Consider the following 15,980-nt stretch of genomic DNA (forward strand, 5'->3'; position numbering starts at 1 on the left):
CCAGAACTAGAGGCCAGGCCCTCAAGAGGAAGAGCCCAAGGCTTTGCGCAGCGCCTGGGGCCTCATGGGTTTGTTGAAAGCACAGCACAGGCAACTCAGCTGAGTCTCCAGCGTTTACGCCCTGGAAGAGACTCAAAGGCACAGCCCGCAGAGGCCAGCCGAGGGAGACCCTGCCACCGGCTGCGGCTCCTTCCCCAAGACCTTCCTCTTTACTTGGCCAAAGCTGCCACCCACTGCCTACCACATCCTCTTTCCAAAACTGAGCCCCGCCCACTTCCTGGCCTGTCGGGGCCCAGGCTACAGCTTCAGTGGTGCTAGGGACTGGGAGCAGAAGACGGGTGCCGAGCATCCGACCAACTCTGACGACGGCAAGCCAAGCGGCTGAGGAGGAAGACGGCACACTGCACGGCACACAGGCTTACTTGGAACTTGGGACTTTTAGGGGCCTTCGTGTTCTTTTGTTCCAATTCCCTCTTACGGAGGAAGAAATTATGGAAGGTCGGTGCGGACAGGGTGGGACGTGACCTGCCCCAAACCACAATGCACACAGTGGTGGGACCGGGGCTCCTGGCATCCACTCGGGTGTTTTCTCCCATGCTGCTTCATCGGCTTCCAGATCCCCTTGCTGCTGGCATCAAGCCAGGACCAGCAGGGTTGGCAGCAGGAAGAAGCTTCCTTCCCGAGCCTGGCTGGTTTCAGTATCATCCCAGAGGATGCAAGGTCCCATGAGCCCTGCCTCCCAGGCCCCTCCCTTGGGCCCTCGTATAATTCTGCTGTTCCAGGAGCCAGGCTCCTGGTGCTCCTAGTAGCTCCCTGCTGCTGGAGCCAGCCCCACTCACTTGGAGATGACAGGATCGTAGAGCAGGGCGTACCAGCGCTCCTGGACCTCCCGAAGGGTGAAGCGGCAGCTGAACTTCACGCCCAGGTGGACCGATGTCAGGTCGTTGGTCTGCAAGGCCCGAGATGGGTTGGCCCCAGCCTTAGAGCTGGGAAGAACTCTTCGCTCGCTTCCCCCAGGAGGCTGCTGGGCTACTTTGGGGGCCGGGGACCGCGGGCTGCGGGCAGGGGGATGTGCAACCTGCGGTTGTACCTGCAGTACAGCGTTGATGAGCAAGAGGTCATCCGCGGGCTTCCAGCGGCCCAAATCCTTGGTCACCTGAAGCGGCTGTTTGCTCTTCTTCACACGCTTGGTGAGTCCGGGGGTTGGGGCTGGGCTGGGCGGCACAGGAGTGCTAGGGGCCTTGGACACCTGGGCAGAGGACAGGAAGAGAATGAACTCAAAGCTGACATCGGGGGAGCTCGGGCTTCGGGCCTCAAGCTTCCTATACCGCGTGTGGTGGCCCCAGTCCCACCCGACCATAAGCAACACCCACAGGAGCTCGGCTTTCCAGCCCCCCACCCCCGAAGTACTTCTGCATGGTCCTTGACCTTACAGGGTCTTCTCTTTGCTGGTGGCACCCTCAACCCCAGAGTGGAGGGCGGGTGGGGAGGATACCAGGAAACCACTCTGACTGGTACGGTGTCTAGGGCCAGAGCAATGCCACCTGGGGGTTATTTTTACACCCAGCAATGCTGGGAACAGGCTGTCTGCTCCCAGAATAGATGCACGCTCTATGCCTCCCACACAGAATGTGATACAGGACGCACTGACAGGGTGTGTGTGTGTGGAGGGGGGGTGCGGCAAGAAAGGGGGAGTAGGGAGAAGAGATGGGCTCCCACAAGGGAGGCAGCTGAGGTTGGGGCTGGGGCCACTGGAATTTCTCACAGGTCTCCTCTGCAGGGCTCTTGCGAGCTGGCAAAGGTGGTGGGGAAATACAGAATCTGGCCCCCGCCCCCTTGCAATCGCTCACCTTCTTCTTCTCACTGGAGGAAGGTTCACTCCCTGAACAGCGCCCTGGTTCCACCCCACTGGCCCCCTTCGCCCGGGTAGAGGACTTAGCCAGGCTGCTCTCCACCAGCTCGTCATCAAACTTCTTCCTCTTAATGAACCTGCGAGAATCCTGCTCAGTGAGCACCCCTCGCCCCCCTCGTACCCACTCACACATACCCCAGCCTCGGAGACAGCGCAGGGTCCCGGCTGGGTGCTAACTGCCCCAGCACAGCAGACGGGCACGGAGCTGCTACGCTCTTCCCCTCTGAGATGACAGGGTACCGCACCGCCAAGATTTCACATCGAAGACCCAAAACCTCCCTAGCCCACGTCCCACAGAGGGGGACCTGGCGGGAAAAGCACAAAGCTCTGCCAATACTTAGGCCCCAGAGGGGCTCAGGTAGCCATTCCGACAGTGGCAAAGGCATGCAGCACTGAATGCCCTTGCCCAGGCCCTGGCCCTTTGAACCCTTACTACCTGGAGGAGCTTCTCCGTTTAGGGATGGTGCCCAAGGCCTGAGAGGAAGCCCGCTTCTGCCCTGCCAGCGACTCCTCATCCTCTGAGCGGCTGGCAGTGCCTGATGCCATCAGAGATGAATCTAGCAGCCCCTGAGAATCTAGGAAAAAAGAAGTGGTGAACTCAGGTCTCCTAAGTGCCTAGCAGAGCCCTGAGCCTCTGAACGCGGGACCCCTCCTCTGCCCCTCTCCCCCCCCCGACCCTCTACCATCCCTCCTGGCCCTTCCCCTGCTTCCTTGACATTTGAGGTTTTATGGTGGGAGCTCCTTGGCCATCCAGATCCCATCTGGGCTCAGACCTGGCCCAGACCTTCCACGCTGGGCAGTTCTCCCGGTGCCACGTGTCATGTCGTGCAGCACATGGTGCTCAGGTCAGACTGGTGATGCCGACACACCGGGCTCTGGGCATAACTGCTCCCTCTGCCATCAAAACGCAGCTGTGCCAAAGAGCAGCAGCTCAACAGCAAGTCCGTCAACTGCGGCCTCTGCCGAGAGGTACGTGGGTGGTGCTGGCCCAGGGGGAGGTGGCAATGCCCAGCCAGGACGAAAAGACACACGTGCCAGGCACGGGGTGGAATCAGCAGATGCTTGGCGCCTGAGCGTTTGGGGAGCTGGCCCGGCCTCATACTACCTTTGTCCATCCTCTTACAGTCCCAAAGCCACTGGTTCCAAACCACAGGGCTAGGAGGAAGGGTCCCACAGGCTCATCCAAGGATTCTGACCAGGTGAGCTTAGAGGCTGAGAGGAGATTCTGCAAAGGAGAAATGAGGCTCCCTGAGGCACAGGTTTTCAACGGGCCAGCCTCACCTCCTTATACTGGAGCAGCTCCCCCAGGATCCCATAAGCTAGGAAAGACACAAGGAGAAGAGACCCAAGGCTCTATTCTGCCAATATGATGCTGATAAACCAACAGCTTTCTAAAGGTCACCAGCATCTTTGAGAACGTAAAAGCTATGCACTCCAGAAAAATGTACAAACACATAGCATTTTAGGGGGTCCACGGACCTCTACTATTCTACTCAGAGTCGCTAGGTGAAGGGCCTCAATTATAAACCAGCAGGAAACAAGGGATTACTGGCCCACTCAGTTCAGTAGTACCCCCTTGCCCTTCCAAGCCAAAGCAGGGAAACTGGAGATAGAACTCCAATTAGTCCATCTCTCTCTCTCTCTCTCTTTTTTTTTCCCATTTGCAGCTTTGGCTGAAGATTTAGTGGGTGGTACCGCGTGGAAGCTAAAAAACGCGGTATGGGAACTGAGCAAGTATCAACCGCCCTGGGGCGCCTGCTCCTAACCCCGGGAGAACTCAGGTACCGGGGACTCTCTGGGGCGTGCCGCTAGCGGGCCCCGCCCCCTCAGACCAGGGTGGCTCTCCGCACAGCTTTCCCGCCCTGCCCCCAGGTACGCCAGTCGCGCCGCTCGGCTCTGTAGGATACCGCTGGATATTTTGACACCTGGGGAGCAGGTGAAGGGCCTGATTCCGCGGACTGACTGAGACTAGGTCTGCACCCCCTCCCTTCCCCCGCCCTCACTCTCCCCCGAGTGCACACCCAAGGTGGGGGATTAGTGCAGGTCTGTTTCTGGAGTTCGGGATGAGACTGGTGAAGTCAGCCCTGCAACTCAACAGCAAAGCACCGAGTGCACCCCGATGCTTTCGCAGCCCTGGTTTAAGCCCCACGGGCTGGTGGCGAGGGAGGGGGAGTAACTCCCAGGCCAAGTCTCACCCCACCTTCGGCTTGCCACCTTTGCGCATGCGTAACATCTCGGACCAGATTCTGGTCCGGTCCGGCCCACGCATGCGCAGATTTTCGGGGCGCTACCGGGGCGGGGCCGCAAACATTGTGGGGGGTCTTCCCCCGCGGCACTCTGGAAAACTCCATTTCGCCCCAAACTACTCAGAACCCTCGGAAGCGAACCGCGAGGTCTCACCATTCCTAGGCTGCCAGCTCCAACAATTTCTCCGCGGCGACGGCAGCAGCCGCAGGGCCAAACCCGGCTTCCGTGAAGCACATCTACTTCCGGGTCTGCGAACCAGGGGCTGCGCGATCCCTTCCGGTTCGCCCCGGGACCGTGACGGAGGGGGCGTGGTCACGGCCGGGACTGGATCACCTTTTGCTAATGACCAAAGTGAAAGGTTTTCCCAACTGGGACCACACAGCGGGAAACATCAGGGATTATAGGCCCCAGAAAGATTACTCGCTTGGAGAGAGTGATTAAAGGGAAAGGCGAGATTTGGAACGAGATAGGCTGAGGGGCGGGTCTGGAGGTAGGGAGGAGCCGGGGACTCAACTTTGCCTTCTGAATTCTCAAGGGATATGGGAATCTTTGCTAGTTCAAGAGCGATTGTGCATTGTTTGATCCTGCCAGGGATTTTAGAGAAATTACTCTGTGTTGGGCTCAGTGCTAGGCACAACACGGAGAGATGATGTGGAGCTCGCTCCAGCAGAGAGGTTTGGCGTACCGAGGGCGGGGACGTTGATGTCTAAGGAATGGATGGAAGGTCGTGGGTCCGGTTCCTAGAGGGTAGAGGCCCTGAGGAAGGCCAGTGTCAGCCACATCCCACCAGGACTACTGGAAGCAGTTGTGGACCCTGATAGGTAAGAAAGAAGTGCCGAGGAAAATGCCCTGGGGGGAAGCTTGGGATGGGACATTGCCAGTGGATGCAAGTGTCAGAGGGGAGGCTAGCCCTCTGGCCCTGACAGTGTATGATAGCCCTCTGCTTCAAAAGCCCCCACCTCATTTACTGGCCTGTGATTTTTACTTAATGAGTAATAACCAATTTTGTCTTCCCTGGAAGACTGAGTTCTGATAAGAGGTGTGTAGACTGTATGAGGTATCGAGATATCATATGGTATCTATAGTAGATGAGAGTTATCAGGGAGGTTTCTAAGGAGAGGACAGTTGAGCTGAGATCTGACAGCTGATAGGAGGTCAATCATGCAAAGAGCTTGGGTACGATGACCTAGTAAGAGGGGACAGCATAACTGCAAAGCAGAAATGAATTTGGTGAGTTTGAGGAACAGGAAGGAGCCCAGTATGGCTGGAGAAGGATGATCCCTCAAAAAGAGGGAAGGAGATGAAGATAGAGGTCATCAGGGGCAGATCCCGTTAGCCGCTGTAGTTCATGCTATGGATTTGGGCCTTTCTTCCTAATGCTTTGGAAAGCTCTTAAAGGATTACAAGTGAAGGCATTCTTGCTGTGATATGATTTAATTTTTAAGATGATCCCTCTGGCTGTTTGTGGAGAAGGATTGTAAAAGAGGAAGCAGAGAGTCAGATAAGAGGCTACCTTGCAGCAATCCAGGTGAGAGGTAAGTCCAGATGGTTAGCTGGGTTGCAGGGGCAGTGGAGATGGACAGAAACAGTGACTTTGATGTACTTTTTGGAGCTTGAACCACAAGGACTTGCTGATGGATTGGATATGGGATATGAGGGAAAGGGAAGATTCAAGGATAAGACCTAGCTAGGTCTTTGGCCTGAGTAGCTGGGTGGATGCTGGAGCCCCCTTTAGAATATATCTAGAATATATCTAGAATCTGGCTTGTCCACTCTCTCCTGACCCAAGTCCCCTTGATGCAGGCTGGCTGGGCCTGAAGACCCAGAGGAGATCCCGCAGGACCAGCCAAGAGGATCCTTGGCTTTGCGCAGGATAGAAATCAAATGCAGCTGAGAAGAAGTGAGAGCAGTTTATTAAAGATAAAGAGTGCAGATGTGGACATAGCATCCGGGAGACTCAGAAAGCAAAGAGTGAATCTCTTCCTTGCTTGGGGCCTGGGGTTTTTACTGGGGATGGTGGTCTGGTATTCCTGCATCCAGGAACAAAGGCAAGTGTTTAGGCATCTTCCGTAGGTTACTTATACCCTGGAGCTAGGGGTCTTGATGAGTCAGTGGTCTTGGAGAGTGTTCATGACATCCCCCCAGTCACTCCTTAGATGTTATCTGTTGTGCTGAAAGACTCCAAAGAAATCATTAAGTTCTTGACCTTTACAAGGAGGGTGGTGTCTCTCCAATCAGAGCCTCCCTCCCCCGAATGTGGGGTGACCCATTGGGTGGAAGCCAGAGGAGTGGCACAGGCAGAGGAAGGGATTCACCCAAGGCAGAACAAAAGAGATAAAGGTTGATTGAATACACTGCAAGCAAGGGAGCAGCGGGCAGGACAGCAGAGGAGAGACCTTCTGCGACGAGGCAGTGGGGGGGGGTGTACTGTATTTAAAGGGGGAAGATGAGGAGATATGGGGATGTATGGAATTTCCCCTTTTTTGATAACTCTGCCTGGTTGTAAGTAGCCCATTGGTTAGTTAGGGCCTGTAGATATTTTGAGGTGGATCACCTGGTAGGCCTGTCTGTATTCAGCCAGGCGGTCGCTGTGGACCCTTTTTACATTCCCTTGCTCAAGCCTGTTGCCTAAAAGTGGCCTCTCCAAGGAGGACATACGTTGTCTGTTCTATATGCACGTGTAAGGCAGGGGTGCAGGTCCTAGCAAGAATAGAAGCAGGAAATGGTGCAAAAGTAATTTTCACGGGGTCCCTTTAGTTTCCCTGTCTCACCCTGGATCCATCATCTCTCACCTGGACCATTGCAGGAGCTGCCTATCTGGTCTCCCCACTTTTAGCCTCCCTGCCCCTCCTCCAATTTCCAGGTGCTATGGTATTCTTATTAAAATGGAAATCCACTCATGTCAAGCCTCTGTTCAAAATCCTCCGTCTTCGTTGGGTACAACTCCTGGTCTAGCCTTGTTACTCTGACCTCATCTGCTCCTCTCACTTGCCCTTTTTAAAATTTTGTTCCCCATCCCTTGCACTCTCTGCCCCTTCCCTGCTTTGTTTTTCTTCTTGATATGAGAAACAAAGGCAAAAGATGAAAAAAATCAAATGTCCTTTCTACTTACGGCTCATTGACAAGTCCTTGAAACAGGCAGAGTGAACTTCCTCTAGGAACTCAGCTGCCTCCCGTTAATGCTTTGCTAAGGGCAGAAGGCGATCTTAGCTTAACATTATCCTGACACCGTAGGATCCTGCGATTCTACTTTAAACATAGAGAAATTCCTTTGGAAACTTCCTTTATGTCTGCCCCCCAAGGTATATGTTACAATCATTCTCCAAGCATGTGGCCCACTGATAGACATCTGAAGGGTCTCAAGACTGAGGGTTTACTAAACAGTAGTAAATGACCGCTCAAGGTCTTGGAAACCTTGTTTCCAAAATTCCTTAGAGACTTTATGCTGTCCCTAGCCCCCTCCCAACTTGAAAGTATATAATTAGTCACCCGTCACAACCCCCGTGCAGCTCCTTCTGCCCATGGGTCCTGTTCCTCTCCTTTAATAAAACCACCTGTTGGCACCGAAGACGTCTCAGGAATTCTTTGTAGACCATTGACTCCGAACCCCAACATTTCACATCATTCTTAGCCCTTATCTTCTAATGCGTGTTATAATTTTTCCCCCATTTCTTGTATGTCTCCCGACAGTAGAATGTAAACTCTGTTAGGGCAGGGTTTTTTGTCTATTTTGCTCACTGCTATAGTAGGTACTTAACAAATATTTATTGACTGTGTTAAATAAACTCACAGCAAAGGAGAAATCTGTGGCGGGAACACCTCGTGTGGGGGTAGACAGGAAGAGTTCTGCTTAGACATGTTAAGTTTGAGATGCCTGGGAGGTATTTTGGTGGAAGTGTTGAGTGGAAAGGCGGACACACTAGTCCAGTCGGGAAGAGGCCTAGCCTGGAGGTACGCATGAGGGAATCATCGTCGTGAAGATCAGATGTTGGCTAAGGAAGAACGTAGAGAATGAGGAAGGTCCAAGGCCAGTGCCTGGGGCTCTCCAATGTTTGAGGTGAGGTTTGAGGAGGAGCCAGCAAAGGAACACAAAGAAAGATTATGGATAAGAAGAAAAGTAGCATGAATGGTCCAGTCCCCAGTTAACTGTCCCTGGCTCCAGAATAGTCTTTCACAGTCTAGCCTTCTTCCCTGGTTTGCAATGGAGACCACACTCCTGATTTCTCCTGGATCTTTGTTCAGCTGCTCTGGGCCCCAGGCTGCTGCTCCTGGGGTTTAGAATATGGTGGCTAAAAACGCAGGCTCTGGAGTCAAACTGCCTGATTTTAAACCTCAGCTGTATCCCGTACCAGCTTGTGACCTTGAGCAAGTTACAGTTCTTGCCGCAGTTTCATCATCTTTCAGGAAATAGTAGTCTCCACTTCATAGGAGGGCTCTGAGGAGTAAATTACTATTCAAACAAGCAGATAGCACAGAGCAAGTGTTGAACACGCTAGCAGTTGGTACTGTTCTTAGGGCTTGGGTCTTGGTGTCACCTGCCAGGTCGTCAGTATAGGACCCAAACTGTGATGACACAGCCCGTCCCCACTCTGTCCACTAGAGAAGGTTCAGTTTCCCTCTCACCTAAAGCCGCCACCTTCTGGGCTCTCAGTCAGAGGACACAGGATCTTTCTGCTATTGGCTCAACTCTGTCATCTTAGGAAGTCGAGTTTAATAAAGCTGTTGACCAGCAAAAAGTTACCTTTCGATTCACAGTGCATTTTAAGTCACCATATACTTGATATCTGTACATATGTTCTTTTTTCCCCAAGGTAACTTCCATCTGCCAAGGAAGAGCCTCACACACAGACTGAGGGCTCCTGAAACAGCAGTCCCCAGGGCAGAGACCCACAGACACCCTGTGAAACACCCAACTTCATGAACATGACAAGGTTTACGCATCGCAGTCCAAAAGCCAGCATCGCACTTAGGGAGAAAACTAAATGATTCCCATTAAAGTTAGCTATGCCACAAGGATGGCCCCTGTGACGATTTTTATTTTATATTGCTTTGGAAGTACTAACCTACTTAATTACAAAAGAGAAAGGAACGAGGTCAAAAAACTGGAAAAGAGGTAAAATTATCATTATTTATTTATGAAGTGATAGCCTACCTGGAAAACTAAGGACATCAACTGCAAAACTGATACGAATGAGACATTTTAGCAAAGTAAATACAAGCTAATATATAAAAAGCCAGTGAACAACAACCAATTAAAAAATATAGGGGAATAAAATATATCCTTTACAATAGCAACCACAAAGTAAACTAACCAAGACTAATCTTAATAAATGTGTTACATCTAGGTGCCCAATACTAAAATGCTAGCAAAGGACACAAAAGGAGGCTTGAATAAATGACAAGGGTACAAAGATGACATAAAGATGTCAGCTCTCCATAAATTAATCTATAAATTTAACACATTCTAATAAAAATACCAACAGACTACATAATCTGAATATAAAGTTCATATGGAAATTTCTGCATCACGAATAGCCATGAACATTCTGAAAAAGAAGGTTAGTGAGAAATAGTTCTACCAAATATAAAACCATTAAAAGCTACAATAATTAAAACAGTAAAATCCAGGGGACACTAGCACATACGTGGGCAATTTGATCCAGAGAACCGAATTGAGAATCCAGTAATAGACTCTAGACATTTAAAATGTTAGTGTATGATAAAGATGGCGTTGTCTATCAGCAGGGAAAAATGGATTATACAATAAGTGGTATCGAAACAATTGTGTAACTGCCTGAAAAAAAAAGATGTATCTCTGCCTTGGTTTTTACACTAAAATAAATCCAAATGAATCAATTGTGTTTGAACAAATGCAAAAGGATACGACCATAGATGCGTGTCACAGTGGAGACAGCGTTTGTCAGAATAGCACAACATTTCCCAAAGCATAAAAAAAAAAATCGTCAACATGAAAATCTATAATTTCTGCAGAGCAAAAAACCACCATAAACAAAGACAAATGGTACACGGGGAAGTATCTGCAACTCCTATCCTAGACAAAGGGACCGATTTGCTTAATATATACAAAATCCCCTCAAATCAATATGAAAAGGACTAAAAATCCAATAGGAAAAATGGGATGGTTAACATACAAGGAAGATAAATGGCTCTTAGACATATGAAAAAATAGTCAGCCTCACAAGCAAATTGAAACTACATTTAGATATCATCTTTAAGCTACAGATTGGCAAATAAATCCAGCATCTGATACTATACCCCTGGCATGTTTGCAGGGAAATAGGCCCTCTTATATGTTACTGGCAGAATTATAAATTGTTGATACTTGTCAAAATTAAAAATGCACATAATTTCTGATCCAATATACCTGCACACATACAAGATAAAGTACGTACAAAGTTATCAACTATAGCATCGCTTAGAGTAGTGAAAGTTTACAAACATCTATCACTAGAAGACTAGTTAAACAAGTTATGGCCCGGGGCGCCTGGGTGGCACAGCGGTTAAGCGCCTGCCTTCAGCTCAGGGCGTGATCCTGGCGTTATGGGATCGAGCCCCACGTCAGGCTCCTCCGCTGGGAGCCTGCTTCTTCCTCTCCCACTCCCCCTGCTTGTGTTCCCTCTCTCGCTGGCTGTCTCTATCTCTGTCGAATAAATAAATAAAATCTTAAAAAAAAAAAAAAAACAAGTTATGGCCCAACCCTACAGTGGAATATCATACAGCCAGGCCGAAGAGCTGTCACAAAAATCTTTGCAGAACATGGTTAAACTCGTGAAGAGCCATTAAGGAATTTTTATAAGACCTGGATTTGAGAAAGATCTCTCTGGCCTAGTGTGGAACGTGGAATGCAAGAGTAAAACTACAGACAGGGAGGTCAGTCAGTGGCCTAAACTAGAGTGGTCACCAAAGACGAGACACATAAAATGTAGACTGGATAGGGCTTGGGGATAGACTGGGTGTAGAGGCGCAAGAGATGAGGCACTGAGGATACCCTGGTCTCCAGCGTTGGTGCTAGACGGATAGTGATGGTTATACAGTGATAGGGAGAGCAAGCGGAGTTGGTGTGAGTGGGAAGGAAAGAGGAGTTTTATTTGGATGACTTGAGCTAGAGGGGCTAGTGAGCAACCGGGTGACACATTCAGTTGGGTGTTTGGTGATACAGCTCTAGGACGCAGGAGAGAGGCTGGAATGACGGATAAATTTAGGAGTCATGATCATACAGCTCATGTTCAAAGCCGTAGGGGAGGATGAAGTCATTTGGGGACATCCTATGGTGTGAGGAAAGGAGAGAGTCCACGTACTGGAGCAACCCACACAGTACCCCGGCAGAAGCCAATGAGCTTCTAGAAGAGCCTCGGGAATGTAGGGAACATAGGAGGGAAACCAAATATCACAGGACAGAAGTCAAGGGAAGAATGTGGAAGCATTTTCGTGGTCTGTGTCTCTTACTTGATTATAAAGTCCTTGACATAAGCTGGTTTTATTTTTGTTTCCTCCCTGTCTGCTCCATCCCTATCTTCAATCAGTACAAGGTCTTGCACGTCATGGATACGTCTGTGAACAATTAAGGGCACAAATGAGTAAATCCAATCAAAGCTGGCTTTTATGCTACTTGGGTTGAGACCTTCGTTGTTGCTCCCCTAACTGGGTTTCCCTGCATCCACGGTGTAATGTCTCCGCATTGCCACAGCTGCCTCTCGAAAGCACAGACCTGGAACTACCACTCCTTGCATTGAAAATCATCAAGCCCACCCAAACTCAACCCCAATCTAGCTTAGCTCCTACAGCACCTGGCTTCTACCCAATGAACCACAGCCACAGGGACCACTTTCCGGCCCATAAGCATGGTCTAAGTAAGCTTCCAGTGTTCTATTCCCTTGGATTCCCCCTGCTTTCCCCATTCCTGCCACCCGTGGTAGTTCTACCCATCCTTCAACGTTCTGTTGAAATCCCACTTAGCCCTGAAGGCCCTTCCAGACCTTTGCTGCAAAGAACATCTCCTTCCCCTGCTCTCCATTTTACTTTGCACCTGTACTGCTGTATCACTTGCCCTGAACTGTGTTTGTTGGAGATGCCAGCTCCCCACCATTTGCTACTCTGTCTCCACACTGGAGTGTGAAGAGGGATTGTGTGCCAGGATCATCAGTACACGTCCAGCACTCAGTGCGGTACACTCAGTAATTGCTAAATGAGTGATAGATGGATGAGTGGACGGTGAGTCCTTGGCGCAGTATGAGGACCTAGTTCTATGTATTTGAGCACACCAGTGCTTTGCATATGGTCTGTGCCCTGTGTTTGCAGAAAGATCCTTGGAAGCTTGTTTTATTCATTTAATGCCCTCACTGCCTCGTGTAGAGCACAGCCCTGCAGTGGGTGCTCGATAAATGTTTAAGGACTCAATAAATACTCATTTAACTTGCTCTCAGAAGCCTCCAGAGAGGCCAATGGCTTTGGCAAACAATGTTTTGTATGTGCTTCCTGCCTTTGCAGGGCAGTGACAAGTGCGTCTTGTAAACACGGCGCTACTGAGGGACTGTGCAGTGTGGCCGACACACTAAATCAGGGCTGTTCCTGTGGTAAAGCGTTTAACACGAGGATGTGGCTCTCCGGGCAGAAACAGCCCAGAAGAAGCCTCTGAGGTAAGAGTAGGCAGGTCAACTAAGGAGGGACGGAATCACTCCGTAGGGAGAGTCTGACTCGGTTTCTGGGTGCACAGCGCTCTGTGCTGGGAGAAGCTACAGCTGTGAACACAAAGGGGCATCTGCTCTTCAAGCATCTAAGGTCTGGTGGGGCTGAGGATGGGCCTGTCACTAATCCCAGAATAAAGGCAAGGTTGACCAAGGCTGGGCGAGGCCTGAATAAAAGGGGTTTTAGGGGGGATTAGGAGGGGCTTCCTGGGGGGAGGGCATTTGAGCTCTCTTACTAAGCTTTCCTGAATGGGATGGGAATTGTAATAGCTTCTGACTGGTCTCCCCGCCTCCCCCTCCCAGCCTTCATCACTGTTCTCCTCACTGTAGCCAGAGCGATGCTTTTGTCTCCCACCAGTTTTGTTTTTTTTTAATTGAAGCGTAGGTGACGCACAATGTTACATTAGTTTCAGGTGTACCAGAGCCGTGCTCTTGAAGTGTCGCTCAGATGTCACTCATTTGCTCAAAATTCTGCAATGGTTCCCATTTCATTCAAAAGAAACATGGCTCCTGTTGGTTGAGAGTGAAAAAGAAGTCCTTACTGTGGCCTGCAAGGTGCTGATCTGTCCCCGGGTCCCCTCTCCCTCACCAGTCCTTCTCTTCTCCCACTCCCTCCCCTGGCGCCAGCGCCCTGGAGGCTTGCTGGCACTTGAGTTTGGCGGCCCGTTCCCTTGCCTGCATGCTCTTCTTACCCCATGGCTCGCATCTCTCCTCCTCAAGGCTACTCAAATGTCACCTCGGTGAGGCCTGATGTGACCTGTTTTAAATGGCAACCCCTTCATTGTGGTACCTTACCCTCTTGAAATGTGTGTTTCCCCATGGCATCTTTTACCATCTAACATACCGTGTATCGTATTACTTTTTAATTTCTTGTCTGTTTCTCCCCAGAGGAATGTGAACTCCATGAAATCACTTAAAAAAAAAAATCTATTTTTGTCAGTACTGTAGCCCTTATGCCTAGACCCGTGCCCAGTATTAAGTGGCCAACAGATTTTCTGTTGAATGAATGAATGAATGAATGCAGACATGATGTGGGTTTGAGGAAGTCTACAGGAAGGGCGTCCTGGCAGAGTTCCTAACAAACAGTTGCCTGAAGAATCATTTGCAAGGAAAGCTCTCTGAACTGCCGGGCTGAGGACCCTGCAGGGGTGGTCAGGGGAGGAGGAGGTGGCCTCCACCGAGGGAGAGGACTCCGGCCACCAGGAATTGTCTGCAGGATCCAGATGTGCAAGGTGAGTCAGGAGTCCCTTGTCTCTTTCCCCTACCTTTGCCGTACTTGCTCTCCACACTCAGCCGAGCACCTTCTCAGGGGAAGCCCACCAGCTTCACTTGTGTCCGTCTATCGGCAGTTCCCACTATTTTAAACCCAGCCCTCAGCCTCCAGGTCAGCAGAAGCCCTAAAAGAAGCTCTTTGCCGCCTCCTTGTGGTTCCTGTAGTAAAGGAACTTTCTTCTGGAAAGCGAGGCCACAGAAGGCAACATAGGGACTCTTGGAACAGGGGTGGTGGGGGAGGAAACCTGATTCTTCCTGATCCCATGGCAACTCTGAATTACTGGCGACTGTCCGCCTCTCACAGACGTTGCCACCAATGGCAATGACCTTGCACTCAGCAGAGCCCTGACAGGTGTCCCAACTGGACTCCGGCTTTGATTGTTCCAGGCCGGTCATGTTTGGGAAAAGGATTTGGAGCAACAGTCAGATCCCAGGGCCTACCTTGATGGGCACTGAGGCCAGTCAACTAGTACGTCTAGTGTCTACCTACTCTGCCTCCTTCCGATTCACAGCCAATCAACAGTCTTTGAGGGGTGCCGTGGCCACAGCCAGCTCAAGGTGGGGCGTGTGTAAAGAGGGGAGGGCCTGGGTGTGGCATGGGGTGGGGAGCACGGGCTGCAGGCTGTGAACTGGGCAGCTGGCGCCCGGAAGGATGCTGCGCACTTGCAGCCCATTGGGTTTTGCAGGTAACAGAAACCTGCCCGAGCTACTATCAGTCTCCAAATGGGGAAACGTTGTGCCGCGCTCCTAGGTTGTCTTGTGGACCTCTAGGCAGGGACACAGCCAGGCCTGGAACCATCTGGCTGAGTTTCTAATAAGACTCTTGTTTCTCTATATAATTCGTTTTACTTTCTGGTTTCTTTCTTTCTTTCTTTCTTTCTAGAGAGAGAGAGTACTACGTGGGGGTGGGGGCAGAGGGAGAGAGAGGGAGAGAATCTTAAGCTGACTCCCCACTGAGCACAGAGCGGGACCAGGGACTGGATCTCACAACCCTGAGATCATGACCTGAGCCAAAATTAAGAGTCAGACGCTCAATTGACTGAGCCACCCAGGCGCTGCATCTTTCTGATTACTTTCTAGATGTTCTCTGATCTGTGGTTTCAACAGTTTGTGATATGCTTAGTTATGTTTTTCTTCCCATTTATCCTGTTTGAGGTTCTCTGAGCTTCTTGGATCTGTGGTTTGTTGTCTTTTGTTAACTTGGGAGATTCTGGGGCGCCTGGGTAGCTCAGTTGTTAAGCATCTGCCTTCAGCTCAGGGCGTGATCCCGGCGTCTGGGATCGAGCCCCACATCAGGCTCCTCCGCTGGGAGCCTGCTTCTTCCTCTCCCACTCCCCCTGCTTGTGTTCCCTCTCTCACTGCCTGTCTCTCTCTGTCAAATAAATAAATAAAATCTGAAAAAACAAAAAAACAAAAAACTTGGGAGATTCTGAGTGATCATCTCTTCAAATATTTCTTCTGCCTCATTCTGTCTCCCCTCTCTTTCTGGGACGTCCATTACGTACGTGTAGGACCAGTTGTCATTGTCCCATACGTCTTGGTGCTTAGTTCTGGGTTTGCTCAATTGTTTGTTTACTTTTACTTTTTGTGGTACAGTTTGGTTCATTTTTGCTGATCTAGCTCCAAGTTCACAGATTTTTTGACTCTGCTTCTGTCCAGTTTGATAAACGTGCCAAAGGAATTCTTCATCTCTGATGTTAAGGTTTTCACTTCTAGCATTTTCATTTTTCCATTTCTTTTTTATAATTTCCTACTCTGCTCAGATTCCCCATCTGTTATGCATGTTGTCCACCTTTTCCACTAGACTATTTATAGTAAATATAGCTATTTCAAATTCCCCAATT

The 15,980-nt window shown here is 50.3% G+C and overlaps 1 protein-coding gene and 1 long non-coding RNA gene across 10 annotated transcripts in view; one reads left to right on the plus strand and one right to left on the minus strand.

Moving 5' to 3' along the window:
• Positions 1–4,467, minus strand: part of MCRS1 (microspherule protein 1) — a 9,184-nt gene extending 4,717 nt beyond the window's left edge. Inside the window, exons 1-6 of one of the 8 annotated variants that reach the window (XM_057318881.1) lie at positions 4,313–4,420; positions 3,018–3,137; positions 2,349–2,487; positions 1,851–1,989; positions 1,091–1,249; positions 873–949 (exon numbers count right to left, since the gene is read on the minus strand). In XM_057318881.1, the coding sequence (XP_057174864.1) occupies positions 873–949; positions 1,091–1,249; positions 1,851–1,989; positions 2,349–2,487; positions 3,018–3,027 (524 nt within the window). In that variant the 5' untranslated portion in view covers positions 3,028–3,137; positions 4,313–4,420. Of the gene's footprint in view, positions 1–839; positions 950–1,090; positions 1,250–1,428; positions 1,792–1,850; positions 1,990–2,348; positions 2,488–2,685; positions 3,138–4,312 lie in introns of those variants that run through there. The other 7 variants (XM_026501949.3, XM_057318880.1, XM_044385489.3 and 4 more) reach the window with 7 other exon arrangements.
• Positions 3,563–11,982, plus strand: LOC130544873 (uncharacterized). 2 transcript variants are annotated; one of them, XR_008961559.1, is made up of 3 exons: positions 3,568–4,980; positions 5,605–5,694; positions 8,971–11,982. It is a non-coding gene; the product is annotated as an uncharacterized LOC130544873 (long non-coding RNA). The 2 variants fall into 2 exon arrangements; XR_008961558.1 differs by lacking the exon at positions 8,971–11,982 and having other exon boundaries at positions 3,563–4,980; positions 5,605–7,727.
• The last annotated feature ends 3,998 nt before the right edge of the window (positions 11,983–15,980 follow it).

This window comes from Ursus arctos, unplaced genomic scaffold, assembly GCF_023065955.2.
Source record: "Ursus arctos isolate Adak ecotype North America unplaced genomic scaffold, UrsArc2.0 scaffold_26, whole genome shotgun sequence".
Taxonomy (NCBI): Eukaryota; Metazoa; Chordata; class Mammalia; order Carnivora; family Ursidae; genus Ursus; species Ursus arctos.